Raw genomic sequence first — 16,099 nt, forward strand, 5'->3', positions numbered from 1 at the left:
CTGGGGTCGAACCTCCAGCCCGTTCCCGCGCCCGTCGGAGGACGTCTGGAGCACCTGGCGCCTCATGGCTGAGTAGGAAAGAAATCGCTTCATTTCTGAAGCGGACGGCGGCTTTCCGCCACCTCCGGAGCCCAAAATCCGAGAAAACGAGCCGTCTGGCCACCACGTCCCCGCAAGGCAGGTCCGCGGTCTCCAACTCCTCAGCTCCGGATGACGGTCGCCGAGCAACCGCCGCCATGCGCCAGTGGGCGGGGCCGCCGCGCACGCGCAGAACCTCCCACCTCCCCCGCCCAGCTGCAACCAGACTTGGGTGGGTCTTTGCTAAGGAAAAACATCAATCATTTGAAAAGCAGTGTTTATACTCAGCTGGAGATAGAGTGGCTTGAAACTGCAGAATTCTGAAGGCCTACAACGCCTCTGAAAATGTCTAAAAAAAAAATGTTTCAGCTCCTTATCTTTCAGTTTATTTCCCTTCCACATCACCTTTGTTCCACTTGTTATATATTAATGTTAGCCGTCGCAAAGCACACCGGACACCGGAGTAAGGGAAAGGGTTTACTGGAGAACACCCTACAGACCGGAGTGAAGGGGCTGCGAAGGAAAAAGAGAGAAAGAGAATATAAGAGAGAAACAGAGAGGAGAGGAGCTAGCAAGGAGAGAAGATAGAGCAGAGCCAAGAGAGAAGAACCAAGAGCCAAGAGACCAGAGGAGGAGGCTAGAGAGAGGAACCGAGAGAGAGCAAGAGAGAAGGGCCAAGAGAGCAGGGAGCAGAGCCCAAGAGAGCACGTGTTCAGGAACAGGCCCTTTTAAAACTTTGCCTGAGGGCGGGCAGGGAAGCAGGAGCAGCGAATCCCATTAGGATGGGGGTGGAGCCTGGCTCAGGTAGCTGGGCCATGTGGCCACCTGGCTAAAACTGTGCCAGTTTCCTAACACTATCAAAGTAGGCAGGTTCCATACGAAGCGGTAGCTTCTGACTCCAGATTCCTGCTAATGTGCCCCCCCCCGGGGGGGGGTAGTGGAGATGGCTCCAGTTACTGAGTTCCTGCCACCCACATGGAGACCCGAATTGGGATCCTGGCTCCCCTCTTGGCCTCAGCTCAGCCACCGCCCTTGTGGACATCGGGGGAGTGAACCAGTGGATGGAAGCTGTGCGTATTGGCGCGCGCCCTGTGCGCCCGCGCGCGCCTGTGCGCCTCGCCCGGCCTCCCCATGCGCACGCGCGGCCGCGGGAGGGGGGGCCTGGCTCCTCCTTCTCCTCCTCCTCCTGCTCCTCCTCCTCCAGCTCCAGGCCCGGGCCGGAGGAGGGCCGAGGGCCGAGGGCCGTGCGCCTGCGCGGAGCCGGAGTCCTATAGGGCCGCGGCGGTGCGGGTGGGCGGTTGCCTTGGGGACCGGTCCGGCCCCTCCCTCCTCGGGTTCCCCACCCACCCCGCTCCACGCCCCTCGCCGTCTGGACGCGCGGCACACAGACCTCCCGGCCCTCCCTTCCCGCCGCTCACCCCAGCTGCAGCCGTGACCCGGCCAGAGGCCGTGCCGCTCCCAAGATGTCGCAGACGGCCATGTCCGAAACCTACGGTAGGAGGCCCGGGGGACGAGCGGGCTCGGGTCTCTGCGGCGTGGGGACCCGAACCTGCGCTCGGGGAGAGGTCTCGGGGGGCGTCGGGGGCTCGGGCCCGGGATCTGCGGGGAGCGCGAGCGTTGGGGCCGCGGGCGGGGGGCTCGGGGGTCTCTGGGTGGGAACGCGAGGCTGTGAACGGCCTGTTTACGTGATCTGCTTTTCCAAGTTTCCTCCGCGCTGGTACCCTGAGTGTTTTTCCTCTCTGGGTAGCTTGAGATTCGCCTGCGGCTGTGACGTTAGCCCCTGCGAAGGGGGCGACTTCTGGATTTCAGCGAGCTCCTCGGGATGTTCCAGTTTTGACCTTTTCGGATTTGGATTTACTGTCTTTGCCGTGGGATTAAAGGAGGAGTTAGCAATAGATTAATCTATCTCTTCCTCCCAGATAACTCTTGCTTTATTTATAGCCTCTCTAGGTTGCATTTGGCTAGTTACAAGGGGGCTCGTCTATTCTTTTAAGATCGTAAACGCCTTGGAATCGGCGCCTTGTTAAAAAAAAAAAAATTTTTTTTTCTGTCCTGCATAGTCAGGATCAACAACTTGTACCTTTTATTAGTGTTGAGTAAATGTTTATCAACCCGGACTCTTTCAAATGTGTACAGTCTCAGATTAAGACTTTGATTTGGAGTTTTACAGCCCCAGGGAGAGGCTCAAATTCAAAAGAAAATGTATCCCTCAAGCCAGATCCGCCTGTCACCATCTGTCCTGGCCTGCCGCTCCTTCCCGGCAACAGATAACGTGTGCAGGGCATTAGGGGAGCAGGCGTCAGGCTTGGAAGGCTGTGAGCTCCTGGAGACACAGCAGAGGCGGCTCTGGCCGGGTGGAGTTTGCCTTCTTGGCGGGGAGTCCCGTGTGAATCCGGTTGGGGTGCTGCTGAGTGAGTCCAGGCCAGGCAGGAGCCCTGAAGAAATGTGCCTGTTTGTTAGGATGAGAGCTGGCCCGCACTGGGCAGTCAGACGGTCACCTGGCAGGTGCCCAGACCTGTGGAAAAGGCATTTCAAGCAGGGCGAGGAGAGAGGGCCTGGTGGGAGGTTTCCAGCTCCCTCCTAAGACAGGTGGTAAGCTTGCAAAGGTTTCTGCTCCAAGGTCGAGGTGCAGTGGGGCCGCTTTAGCGATTCTTGTGACTGGCACTGCCCTGTTCTTGGTGACACTGTAGCATGGCCGCTGTTCTTAGAAGGCCTCGGAAATCTTCCAGGAAACCTGCTGGGTTTGTCAAGACCAGCGTTGCCAGAGCTGCCGGGTCTCCTGTGAGGGGTGGCCATGCGCTGCTCTTCTTCCCATGGAGAACTGCAGTCAGAAATGGCTTTAAAACATTATCTCTCTGCTTATTTGAAAAGGCAGAATTACAGAGGGAGAGGGAGAAATCCTCCATCCGCTGGTTCAGCTCCCCAAATGGCCACAACACCCAGTGCCGGGCCATGCTGAAGCCAGGAGCCAGGAGTTTCATCTGGGTCTCCCATGTGGGTGCAGGGGCCCAAGCACTTGAGCCACCTCCCGCTTTTTTCTAGATACATTAGCAGAGAGCTGGAAGTGGAGCAGCCGGGTCTCGAACCGCCACCCAAATGGGATGCTTGTGCAGGCAGCAAGGCAGCCCCCCAAAAGTATCCTACGGAAAATGTGTTCCAAGCAATTTGTGGTTGTATCTTTGCAGTTGTTTATATGCAAGTGCTTATTTGTCCACCCCTCCCCCATTTTTTTTTTCTTTGACCTGGGTAAGCAGCACTAGATAAGGCTGAAAAGTCTTAATGAGGGAACCATGGGGAGGTTGTGAATTACTAAGAAAGCATGGGAAGACCTTGCTTTCATTTTCCTTGTGTGAAGTGGTAACAGCTGATAGAATACAGCCCACCTTTGCTTGCCCTGCCTCACTCTGCACAGGGATCTTGGAAGTTGCAAGCCTCACCCAGGAACTGGTTAAAATCCTGATGCTCAGGCTTCGGCCATTAATGTTCTTATTTCATGCACTTTCAAAAAAACAAGCTTTCACTATTTACTAATTGTGAATTTAGTATTTTCTAAATGAGACATAAAGAGCCAGTGCCGTGAATGCACTGTTAGTGTGCGGGAGCCACCTGCTCATGAGCACGTTAGAGCAGTGTTCCACTTCCCATAGACCTGAGTCGGGTCCAGCCCTGTGTTGTTGGGAAGCCACTAACCACAGGAGTACAATGCTGTAGTGTATGTCATACTGTAATGCACAGTTGAAATGCTAAACAGATGTCAGCGTGGACCCTTCAGTCTGAGTGTCACTAACCTGGAACAAGGTACTCCCACATGTGTTTAGATTCAAGCGATCCAAAAGTGCTGGCCCGTTAGTGTTGCCCGGGACTCCCCCATGGAACCCCTCTGAGACCCAGGAGGCCACAGTTTGGCGGTGCGTGATTCCTGGTGCCAAGAACTGATGCTAGTGCTGAACTGTAAATGTGGAGGGGAAATGCCAGGCTTCTTTTTTAAAAATTTAAATGCTAAGGCAGTTTAAGGAGAAATCCGAGACAAATCTCTATAGAAACACAGCTCAAGTTGCTGGGCCCATGCCAACTTAATTACATTGTCTTCCTTTTTTTTTTTTTTTTTTTTAAGATTTATTCATTTATTTGAAAGAGTTACACAGAGAGAGGAGAGGCAGAGAGAGAGAGAGAGGTCTTCCATCCGATGGTTCACTCCCCAATTGGCCGCAATGGCCAGAACTGCGCCGATCCGAAGCCAGGAGCCAGGAGCTTCTTCCAGGTCTCCCACGTGGGTGCAGGGACCCAAGCACTTGGGCCATCCTCCACTGCTTTCCCAGTCCATAGCAGAGACCTGGATCGGAAGTGGAGCAGCTGGGACAGGAACCGGTGCCCATATGGGATGCCAGCACTGTAAGCGGTAGCTTTACCTGCTATGCCACAGCGCCAGCGCCCCTCGTGTTTTTATTGTGTGCCTTATTTTGGAAACAGCATGGTATTGGGATATTTATCGAATAATATTGAGAATTATCAGAATATTTCTTCTTGAAAATGTATTATTGTGGGAGGTTGTGGTTTGAATTATGCCCTTCCAAAGATGTGTTCAAAGACTAACTAACCCCTGATACCTGCACATGTGACCCTATATGAAAGAAGGCTCCTTGAAGATGGATTTAGCTCACACTGTATTAGCGTAGGCCTTGACTCAGTGCCTGGCGTCCTTATGAGATAGAGGGAACTTGGGCACAGATACAGGCCGGGAGAACGCAATGTGAAGACAGAGGCTGAGAGTGGAGGGATTTGGCTGCATGCCAGAGAGCGCCAAGGATGGCAACCTTTGGGGACCAGGACGAGGCAAGGACGGGTCCTTCCCCCGGGCCTTCAGAGCTTGACCGGGCCCACACTTTGGTTCCAGACCACAGCCACCAGGACTGTGGGACAATAAACGAGTACCTCAAGCCGTCCAAGTCTGCAGTGCTGGGTAACCACAAGCCTAGGAGACAAACCCATAGGCTTTGTTCATGCAGAAATTCAGGCCTGATTAATCAAGATGGAGTGAGGACGCTATCCCCGGGAAAGGAAGTAGCATTTTCAAGGGCACTTGGTTCCCACAATGTATAAAATAACTTGGTTCTGGGGAAATCAAATTACCTTACCTCAGTTTCTTAAAAGGACAGAGAAGAATGGGACATCAGGATCAGGACATTGCTGTCAATTGAGTAAATTTGTGAGTAAATTGAGTAAACTTATGATTGCCAATGTTTCTTATTTTGCTTTCTCTCAATGAAAAAACTGGTAAACATTTCAAAGGACCAGCGTTTAGGAAATGCTGCTCCAGTGCTTCTTAAACCACTGTGCACGTGAATCCCCTGGTGTGTTAAAATACAGGTGCTGATCCAGTAGGTGTGGATGGGTGCAGATTCTGCACCTATCCAGCTCCTGAGCTCCCAGGTCACGTGGGCGCTGCTGATGCAGGGCCCGTTTTAGCGTGTTCATGGCAAAGTGCTACACTGTATAAAAGTGCTACACTGTATAACGACTTCATGCGGGAGAACTTGGGAAACAGTTAGGAAAACAAACGTTTATGTTCATTTTTATGTTGTTTAGACTAAGGCATTCAAGCCCATGCCTTTGATTTTACTCCGATGCTGGGATACACTTCTAAATCTGTATTTCTAGCTACATCATTTGCCCAAGCTAAAGATATTATTTTCAACTCTGTGCCTAGAGGTATCCAAACACGAACCCAAGTAATGACTCCTATTCCCCAGTCTTCTGCCTGAGAGAAAGTTAGAAGCTATTGTTAATACTTCCTCATCCTTATCTCTTGAGTACAGTCTTTTCCTAACTCTTTCAAGCTGACTTCTTAGTGTAGTTTCCAGTACTGTTTACCCTAGAAGAGGCAAAGGAAAGTTGCTGGATTGTAAGTCAAGAAAATTGGGTTTCATCCCAGAGTTCTTCATCACAGTAGTGGTGCTGATCGTCTCGTAACTTACCGCGCGGCATCCACACATCTACAACCTTAAGTAGCTTATGTAGCGCCTGAGTTCATAAGACTGCACCCTCCCTGGGTCCAGATGACGAGGATTTCTGATAGCCATGACTGCTGGAGCTGTACCGATCTGAAGCCAAGAGCTTCCTCTGTGTCCCCCACACAGGTGCAGAGGCTCAAGGACTTGGGCCATCCTCTATTGCTTTCCCAGGCCATAGCAGAGAGCTGGATTGGAAGTGGAGCAGCCGGGAATAGAACCGGTGCCCATATGAGATTCCGGCACTGCAGGCGGCAGCTTTACCCACTGTGCCACAGCACCAGCCTCTACTTCTAGCTATATTAATGGTAATAGATCTTCTTCTGTTAAGTACTGTGTCCCATTTTAAAAAGTATATATTGGGGCCGGCGCCACGGCTCAGTAGGCTAATCCTCCGCCTGTGGCACCGGCACACCAGGTTCTAGTCCCAGTCAGGGCACCAGATTCTGTCCTAGTTGCTTCTCTTCCAGTCCAGCTCTCTGCTGTGGCCCGGGAGTGCAGTGGAGGATGGCCCAAGTGCTTGGGCCCTGCACTCGCATGGGAGACCAGGAGAAGCACCTGGCTCCTGGCTTCGGATCAGCACGGTGCGCCAGCGACAGCGGCCATTGAAGGGTGAACCAACAGAAAAGGAAGACCTTTCTCTCTGTCTCTCTCTCACTGTCCACTTGGCCTGTCCAAAAAAAAAAAAAAAAAAAAGTATACATTGGGGCCGTGGCACAGTAGGTTTAATCCTCCACCTGTAGTGGCCGGCATGGTTCAAGTCCCAGCTGCCCCTCTTCCAATCCAGCTCTCTGCTATGGCCTGGGAAAGCAGTAGAAGATGGCCCAGGTGCTTGGGCCCCTGCACTTGAGTGGGAGACTGGGAAGAAGCACCTGGGTCCTGGCTTTGGATTGGCACAGTTCCGGCCATTGTGGCCATCTGGGGAGTGAACCAACAGAAGGAAGACCTTTCTCTGTATCTCTCCCTCTCACTGTCTGTAACTCTACTCTCAAATAAATAAATAAAGATTTTTTTTTTTTTTGACAGGCAGAGTTAATGAGAGAGAGAAACAGAGAGAAAGGTCTTCCTTTTTCTGTTGGTTTACCCCCCACATGACTGCTGCGGCCGGCGCACAGCACTGATCCAAAGGCAGGAGCCAGGTGCTTCCTCCTGGTCTCCCGTGAAGGTGCAGGGCCCAAGCACTTGGGCCATCCTCCACTGCACTCCCGGGCCACAGCAGAGAGCTGGACTGGAAGAGGAGCAACCGGGACAGAATCCAGCGCCCCGACCAGGACTAGAACCTGGGGTGTCGGCACTGCAGGCGGAGGATTAGCCTAGTGAGCCACGGTGCCGGCGTAAATCTTTAAAAAAAAAGTATATATTGACTTATTTTATTTGAGAGTCAGAGAGACAAAGAGGGAGAAAGAGTTCCTATCTGCTGGTTTACTCCTCAAATGCTGACAATGGCCGGGGCTGGGCATAGGCCAAAGCTGGGAGCCAGGAACTCAGTCCAGGTTTCCCACGGCTGGTGGCAGGAACCAGACTAACTGAATCGTCACGGTTGCGTCCCATGGTCTGCATCAGCAGGAAGCTAGTCAATAGGTAAAGGCAGGTGCTGAAGTGAGGAACTCCAGTGTGGATGCACACGTCTTAACCAGTAGGCTGAATGCCCACCTTTTGACTGTATTATTTTTTATCAAAAGGAATTACTGGGGCCAGTGCTGTGGTGTAGTGGTTTAAGCCACCGTCAGCAGTGCTGGCATCACCTATAGGTGCTGCCAGTTCTGATCCAGCTCATTGCTAATGGCCTGGGAAAGCAACAGCAGATTGCGCAAGTCCTTTGGCCTCTGTACCCATGTGGGGGACCCTGAAGAAGCTTCTGGGTCCTGACTTCTGCCTGGCCCAGCCCAGTTTGTTGCAGCCGTCTGGGGAGTGAACCAGCGGATAGAAGACTGACCTCTCTGTCTGTCCTCTCTCTGTAACTCTGACTTTCAAATAAATCTTTATAAAAATATTATTAGAGAGGGCTCCCTTCTACTTGCTCCCTCCCCAAATGCCTACAACAGTGGACAGTGGGCTGGGCTGAAGTTGGGAGCCTGCATCAGGCCAGGTCTCCCACATGGGTGGTAGGAAGTGAGTTATCCCCTGGCTTTTTTTTTTATTTTTTTATTTTTTTGACAAGCAGAGTGGACAGTGAGAGAGAGAGACAGGGAGAAAGGTCTTCCTTTGCCGTTGGTTCACCCTCCTATGGCCGCCGCGGCCGGCGCGCTGCGGCCGGCGCACCGCGCTGATCCGATGGCAGGAGCCAGGAGCCAGGTGCTTTTCCTGGTCTCCCATGGGGTGCAGGGCCCAAGCACCTGGGCCATCCTCCACTGCACTCCCTGGCCACAGCAGAGGGCTGGCCTGGAAGAGGGGCAACCGGGACAGAATCCAGCGCCCCGACCAGGACTAGAACCCGGTGTGCCAGCGCCGCTAGGCGGAGGATTAGCCTAGTGAGCCACGGCGCCGGCCTCTTTTTTTTTTTTTTTTTTTTAAGATTTATTTATTTACTTGAAAGAGTTACATAGAGACAGAAGGAGAGGCAGAGAGAGAGAAAGGTCTTCCATTTGCTAGTTCACTTCCCAAATGGCCGCAACGATTAGAACTGAGCTGACCTGAAGCCAGGAGCCAGGAGCTTCTTCCAGGTCTCCCATGTGGGCGCAGGGGCCCAAGGACTTAGGCCGTCTTTTACTGGTTTCCCAGGCCATAGCAAAGAGCTGGATTGGAAATGGAGCAGCCGGGACTCGAACTGGTGCCCATATGGGTGGCTTTACCTGCTACACCACAGCGCCAGCCCTTAACCCCTGGTTTTTAAAAAAGAACTATTTCATACTTGGGGCCCCTTCCTATAGGATTATCCATAGCAGAATTCTCTTGTAAGATTCAATATTATAGACTCACTCTTACCATTACTAACTGGGCAAGTGTATTGTGATTTTACAATAAATATTCCTTTGGAATGAGAAGAAAGCTGGCTCTTGAATTTCTTATTACCTGAATTTTTTCTCTCAAGCACTCCTCTGGAAGAGGGTCAGAGTGATGTAATACTCTGTCCCTGTTCCTCTGACTCTATTGGAATATTTTTCAGTGGAAATTGTTTGAGGGAATTTTGAGTCCTATGTACCCTGAGATAGGCATCTTAGTCCGTTTTTGATGACTATAACAGAATACCTTGGACAAGGCAGTTTCTAAAGAAAGAGGCTTGTTTGGCTCACCCTTCCGGAGGCCCAGGGCTCCAAGAACATGGTGTCCGTGAGGGCCTTGGCTGCTTCAACACAAGGTGTCCACCGAGGATCAGATTTCAGCCTGTTCTGGAGAGGAGAAACGGTGTTCAGATCACAGCGCTTGTCCTGGAATGTCTGTGCTCATCATGCCGGTCTTATTTCAGGGCTGGACTACACCCTCTATGTTTGAGGAGTGTGTGACATTTGCTTCTCAGTAACTGTGGATATAGATTAAAAGCTAAAATGATGTAAAGGGTGCTGTTTTTTGTTTGTTTGTTTGTTTTGTTTTGTTTTGTTTTTTTGGACAGGCAGAGTTAGACAGTGAGAGAGACAGAGAGAAAGGTCTTCCTACCATTGGTTCACCCCCCAAATGGCCACTACGGCTGGCACGCTGCACCGATCCAAAGCCAGGAGCCAGGTGCTTCTCCTGGTCTCCCATGTGGGTGCAGGGCCCAAGCACTTGGGCCATCCTCCACTGCACTCCTGGGCCACAGCAGAGAGCTGGACTTGGAAGAGGAGCAACCGGGACAGAATCCGGGACCAGAACCCGGGGTGCCGGCACTGCAGGCAGAGGATTAGCCCAGTGAGCCGCAGCACCGGCCCAAGGGTGTTATTTAATGGGTGGATTCAGTAGGCACATCTGAGGGATAGCACACAGTAGGTCAGAACAGCCATCAAATAAGCACTCTGTGTCTACACGCCTTTTCCTTTGAGCATTTAAACAAAGGTAAGATTGTGCTGAGAGAAATGTGAGAAATTGAGATTTTATTGCAGATAAATCCTTGATACTGGTGGGTATGACCCAGAGGAATAATACTGAGTAACCATGTCACACACGGAGGCAGTCCTGCACTACTCAGAATGACCAGTCGTGTGTGACAGTACTTCGTGGTCTTGGTCTTACTTCTTCCCTCTAGGGACTGTACTTTGGGCACTGAGTAAGTCTTAAAGCTCCGTGAACAATATTTAGCTATGGGGAGGGAAGGGATACTATTCATAATGTGCTTATAAATTATGAATGAGAGGATGTATTTTAAGAGGGATGCTTGTCGTCTTTTCAGAGGTGAGTGTTTAATCACGCAGAAAAGAATGGGGGTGGGGAACAGCACTGTGGCACAGTGGGTTAATGCCTTCTGCGTTGCCATCCCATATGGGTGCCAGTTCATGTCCCGGCTGCTCCACTTCTGATCCAGCTCCCTGCTAATTCACCTGGGAAGGCAGTGAAAATGGTTCAAGTACTTGGGCCCCTGCCACCCACATGGGAGACCCTGGAGAAGCTCCTGGTTCCTGGCTTTGGCCTGACTCAGCTCCAACTGTTGAAACCATTTGGGGAGTGAACCAGCAGATGGAAGATTCCTCTGTCTCTCCATCTCTCTATCTCTCTCTGTAATTCTGCCTTTCAAATAAATAAATAAATTTTAATTAAAAAAAGAATTTGGGGACTTAAAGCATCTCCTCTGGGGGCCGATGCTGTGGCTCAATGGGGGTTGAGCCACCATCTGCAGTACCGGCATCCCATATGGGTGCTGGTTCGAGTTCTACCTGCTTAGCTTCCCATCCAGCTCCCTGCTAATGTGCCTGGGAAAGCAGTGGAGGATGCCCCCAACACACACACACACACACACACATACACATACACACACAGGAGACCCAGAGACTCCTGGCTGCTGGCATTGGCTTGGCCCAGCCACTGCCATTATGGCCGTGAACCAGCACATGAAGGATCTCTGTCTCTCCCTCTATCTCTCTCTCTCCCACTTCGTCTTTCAAAAAAAAAAAAAAAGCATATCTCCTTGTTAAAAATATTATGCAAGGAAACTTCAAAAGCTTCATGGAAATGGAATTAAAAGATAGGTTTATTTTGGTACAAAAGCTTTAAAGATCAATGCATAATATGCATTTCCATGAACTCTTTGAAGACCCCTCCTATGTCATGTGCTCTTTTAATTACATCATTGTTCCCCTTGTTCATAAAACAAGTAGTCACATCTTGGTGCTGCCAGCAGGGACTTCCGCAGATCTGCGTTGCAGTTGTCAGCCCTCAGGATGAAAGCGAATCTTTGTTTCAGACCAGATTGTAAGTTGTTTGAAGGCACGAGCTGGCTTTGGTGGCTCCGTGTCTCTGGTGCTTCCAGTTGCTCCTGAACACAGTCGGCTTTCAGGGAACGCCCAGAGAGCCTTGGATTGGATTCCATCCAAGACTGCTGTATTTTCATCTCTGTTACAGAATGTGAGACAGAAGCCCAGGAGAAACAGAAAACCTGACTTACAGGCGTAATTTAATGATTTTCTTTATGGTAAGAGTCTTAGCAGTTTTTACATTGCACATAATATAAATTAACTCTAGTTAAGTTTTTTCTATAGACTGCATTTTTTTTATGGTTCATTTATTTGAAAAAGATTTATTTATTTTTTCTTTGAAAGGCAGAGTTATAAAAACAGAGGGAGAGACACCCGGAGAGAGAGGTCTTCCATCTGCTGGTTCACTCCCCAAATGGCTGCAACAGCCAGGGCTGGGCCAGGCTGGGCCAGGCTGAACTCAGGAGACAGGGGCTTCATCCCGGTCTCCCCTGTGGCTGGCAGGGGCCCAAGTACCTGGACCATCTTAGGCTTTTCCCAGGTGCATTAGCAGGGAGCTAGATCAGAAGTGGAGCAGCTGGGACACAAACCAGTTCCCATATAGGATGTGACTTAACCTGCTGCACCACAGCGCCAGCCCTGCATTGTTTGGATTGAAGAGATCACACAGAGCATCTTTTTTAAAAATATATTTATTTACTTATTTGAAGGGCAGAGTTACAGAGAGGGAGAGAGAGAGAGGCCTTCCATCTGCTGGTTCACTTCCCAGATGGCTGCAGCGGCTGGAACTGTACCAATCCAAAGCCAGGAGCCAGGGGCTTCTTCCAGGTTTCCCAAGCAGGTACAGGGATCCAAGAGCTTGAGCCATCTTACACTGCTTTCCTGGGCCATAGCAGAGAGCTGGATCGAAAGTGGAGCAGCCGGTACTTGAACCTGTGCCGGTATGGGATGCCAGCAGTGCAAGCAGAGGCTTTACCCACTATGCCACAGCGCCGGTCCCATTTTTTAAATAAGATTTACTTATTTTATTTGAAAGGCAGAGTTGAGGCCAGAGCTGTGGCACAGCAGGTTAACCGCCCTGGCCTGAAGTGCTGCCATCCCATATGGGCACTGGCTCAAGAACCGGCTGCTCCACTTCCGATCCAGCTCTCTGCTATGGCCTGGGAAAGCAGTGGACGATAGGCCAAGTCCTTGGGCCTCTGTACCCACGTGGGAGACCCGGAAGAAGCTCCTGGCTCCTGCCTTCAGTTGGGCGCAGTTCCAGCCGTTGCAGACAACTGGGGAGTGAACCATCGGATGGAAGACCTCTTTCTGCCTCTTCTCTCTCTGTGTAACTCTGACTTTCAAATAAATAAAAATCTTAAAAAAGGCCAGTGCCGTGGCTCACTAGGCTAATCCTCTGACTGCGGTGGAGGCCTCAACTGGATTCTGTCCCAGTTTCTCCTCTTCCAGTCCAGCTCTGTGCTGTGGCCCAGGAAGGCAGTGGAGGATAGCCCAAGTGCTTGGGCCCTGCACCCGCATGGGAGACCAGGAGAAAGCACGTGGCTCCTGGCTTCAGATCGGTGCAGCGTGCCAGCCATAGTGGCCATTTGGAGGGTGAACCAATGGTAGGAAGACCTTTCTCTCTGTCTCTCTCACTATCTAACTCTGCCTGTCAAAAAAAAAAAAAAAAAAAGGGCAGAGTTACAGAGACAGAGGGAGAGACACAGAGAGATTCCATCTGCTGCTTTACTCCCCAAATGGCAAATGGCTGCAGTGGTCAGCTGGGCCAAGAGCCAGGAACTCCATCCAGGTCTCCCATGTGAGTGTAGGGGCCCAAGCACCTGGACCATACTCTGCTGCCTTCCCAGGCACATTAGTAGGGAGATGGATCGGAAGGAGGTGGAGCAGCCAGGAATCCAGCCAGGCCCTGCCACGCCATAGCGCAGGCCCCAACAAGGCGTACTATAAAAGCTTGAACATGAGAAAAATAAATTTCCTTTGTGAGAACTCAAATCTGACACCAGTTTGTAATGTATCAGAGTCCAGAGCTGCTGAGGTGCCTTGGTTCCTGGAGCTGCTGTCCATGGCTGTAACTGACAGCTTGGTCACGCGGAAGGGGGCCAGCCGTGGAAGAGGCACAAAGACGGACTTTGGTGGTATCCGTGCACGCACTGCTGGGGGCAGCGGTAGCCTGTCAGCACCAGGGGCAGACACAGCCCGAGGGTGATTGATGGCTCGGATGATCTGCATCTGTGCTCATGAAACCGTCCAGTGTCTGGATTCGTAGTTGTTAAGTAAACTTCTGTCGCGTGAGAACCGCTTGTTCCAAGTCTGTGCACACTTAATAACCTTCGGATTATACTTGGACACTGTATGGACCCAAATAAAAATTCGAACGGATTTTATCAAATGCTCCTCAGATTTTCTGCTTAATAAATCATGGTTTAATAGCTGTTTTGGTTGCTTCATCCAGTAGAATACTTCCAGCTCAGAACATCTGGAATAAGAAAAATGTGTATTTTCAAGTCAGTGTAGAGGAGGTTTCAGGGCCAGTCGATTCAGAAGCTGGATTGTATCGGCTCTCACCTCTGCCAGTGTCCTCCTCATCCTTCATCCCCTCGTGGTTGTAAAATGTCTGCGGTTTGTCACCTGAGGGTGCTTCCTTGTTTGCCTCCCGTAAATCGGAGGGCTTCCCTGCACTTAGTACAGTCCCTGCTCCCCATCTGATTGGACTCCGGTACCGTTTCTATAGCCAGGGTAATGCTTTGCGTGGATTGCTGCAGACCCATATGTAATCCCATCTGTTCTCTGGCAAGCGGGGGACTGGGAATGTCCATGATCCACCTGAAATAACCGAAACCTGCCCTGCAGCTTTGTGACTGTGTTTCCCTAAGCTCTTTTGGATCTTTGTGAGAATGGCCATTAGGCAGACAACCAGCAGCACCTGCTACAGTCACCAAAAAAATGTCAGCTGTAGCTCAGTTTCCGATTGCTGGTCGTGTGATCTGGCCATTGTGCGTTACTTACCATGTTGGTGATCTTCCTGAATGAGGTGATGGACTGCAGAGCTGAAGTGTGTCATCTTGTCCCCTCCCTGCCTCCCAAAAGAGGTGAGTCATTCTCCCAAGTGTGATAGAACTCCTTGTCTTCTTCCTTTTTTTTTTTTTTTTTTTTTTTTTAAGATTTTATTGATTTGAAAGAGTTACAGAGAGAGGTAGAGCCAGAGAGAGAGGTCTTCCATCTGCTGGTTCACTCCCCAATTGGCTGCAATGGCCAGAGCTGAGCTGATCTGAAGCTAGGAGCCAGGAGCTTCCTCTGGGTCTCCCACGCAGTTGCAGGGGCCCAAGCACATGGGGCAATCTTCTACTGTTTTCTCAGACCGTAGCAGAGAGCTAGATCGGAAGTAGAGCAGCCAGGACTTGAACCGTCGCCCATATGGGATGCTGGCACTGCAGGCTGGGGCTTTAACCCACTGTGCCACAGCACCAGCCCCTGAATTCCTTGTCTTCTTAGAAAGATCCAGATTTCCCTTATTACTTTGCAGTTACCTTGTTGCATTTGATTTTAGTTCCTACTGTCTTTGTGAATTTGCTAAAAATATTTTCATCTTTGAAGACCAGCATTTCTCTTGAGCCACTTTGGCTATGATAATACCTTGTGGAGTGGGGGTGGAAAGTGGCTATTTAGTGGCCATTGCTATTTCCTCACTCCTCATGTCAGAAATGCATGCATAAACTAGGATACTGTCCCTATCACATGCTCTTAAGAGTGTGGTCCACAGTCTGGACCACCTTCTTAATATTAAAATCCACAGAGACCTATATAGTGTAGAAGATGACTAGTAAGGTGCCGGTGCTGTGGTGTAACAGGCTGAGCCGCCGTCTGCAGTGCCGGCATCTATCATATCGGCACCAGTTCGTGTCCCCGCTGTTCCACTTCCAATTCAGCTCCCTACTAATGTACCCGGGAAGGCAGCAGAAGATGGCCCAAGTGCTTGGGCCCCTGAACCCATGTGGAAGACCTCGATGAGGCTCCTGGCTTTGGCCTGGCCCAGCCCTGGCTGTTGTGGCCATTTGGGGAGTGAACCAGCGGATGGAAGATCTCTCTCTGTGTCTCCCTCTCTCTGTGTAATTCTGACTTTCAAATCTTTAAAAAAGTGACCAGTAAAACTTTATTGGGAAAATTGATGTTAAGTCTATTATTAAATAACTAATTTCTTTGAATGTTCCTAATTATAAAAGCATTATGAATTTTTTTAAAGATTTATTGTATTTATTTGAAAGGCAGAATTACAGAGAGAGGTAGAGTCAGAGAGTCTTCCATCCACTGGTTCACTCCCCAGATGTCCGTGGTGACCAGAGATGAGCCAATCCCAAGCCAGGAGCCAGGAGCTTCCCTCGGTTTCCTAAGTGGGTGCAGGGGCCCAAGCACTTAGGCCATCCTTTATTGCTTTCCCAGGCCACAGCAGAGAGCTGGATTGGAAGAGGGGCAGCCAGGACTTGAACTGGCGCCTATATGGGATGCCAGTGCTGCAGGCCGGTGCTTTAACCCGCTGTGCCACAGTGCTGAGCCCAGCATTATGAATTAAAAGTGACCATTGGGGCCAGTGCTGTGGCATAGTGGGTAAAGCTGCTGCCTGCAGTGCCAGCATCCCATATGGGCGCTGGCTCGAGACCTGGCTGCTCCACTTCTGATCCAGCTCTCACTATG

General features: G+C 50.7%; 1 protein-coding gene across 2 annotated transcripts in view; it reads left to right on the forward strand.

The window, feature by feature from the left end:
* The first annotated feature begins 1,232 nt into the window (after nucleotides 1-1,232).
* The window catches only part of RAB4A (RAB4A, member RAS oncogene family), a 42,157-nt gene continuing 27,290 nt past the window's right edge, over nucleotides 1,233-16,099 (forward strand). The window contains exon 1 of one of the 2 annotated variants that reach the window (XM_051838166.2): nucleotides 1,233-1,572. Coding sequence is in view for 1 of the 2 variants with exons in the window: in XM_008250840.4 (XP_008249062.1) it covers nucleotides 1,542-1,572 (31 nt within the window). In the remaining variant the exon portion in view is untranslated. The remainder of the gene's footprint in view (nucleotides 1,573-16,099) is intronic. The other variant, XM_008250840.4, reaches the window with a different exon arrangement.

Source organism: Oryctolagus cuniculus, chromosome 13 (assembly GCF_964237555.1).
Source record: "Oryctolagus cuniculus chromosome 13, mOryCun1.1, whole genome shotgun sequence".
NCBI lineage: Eukaryota > Metazoa > Chordata > Mammalia > Lagomorpha > Leporidae > Oryctolagus > Oryctolagus cuniculus.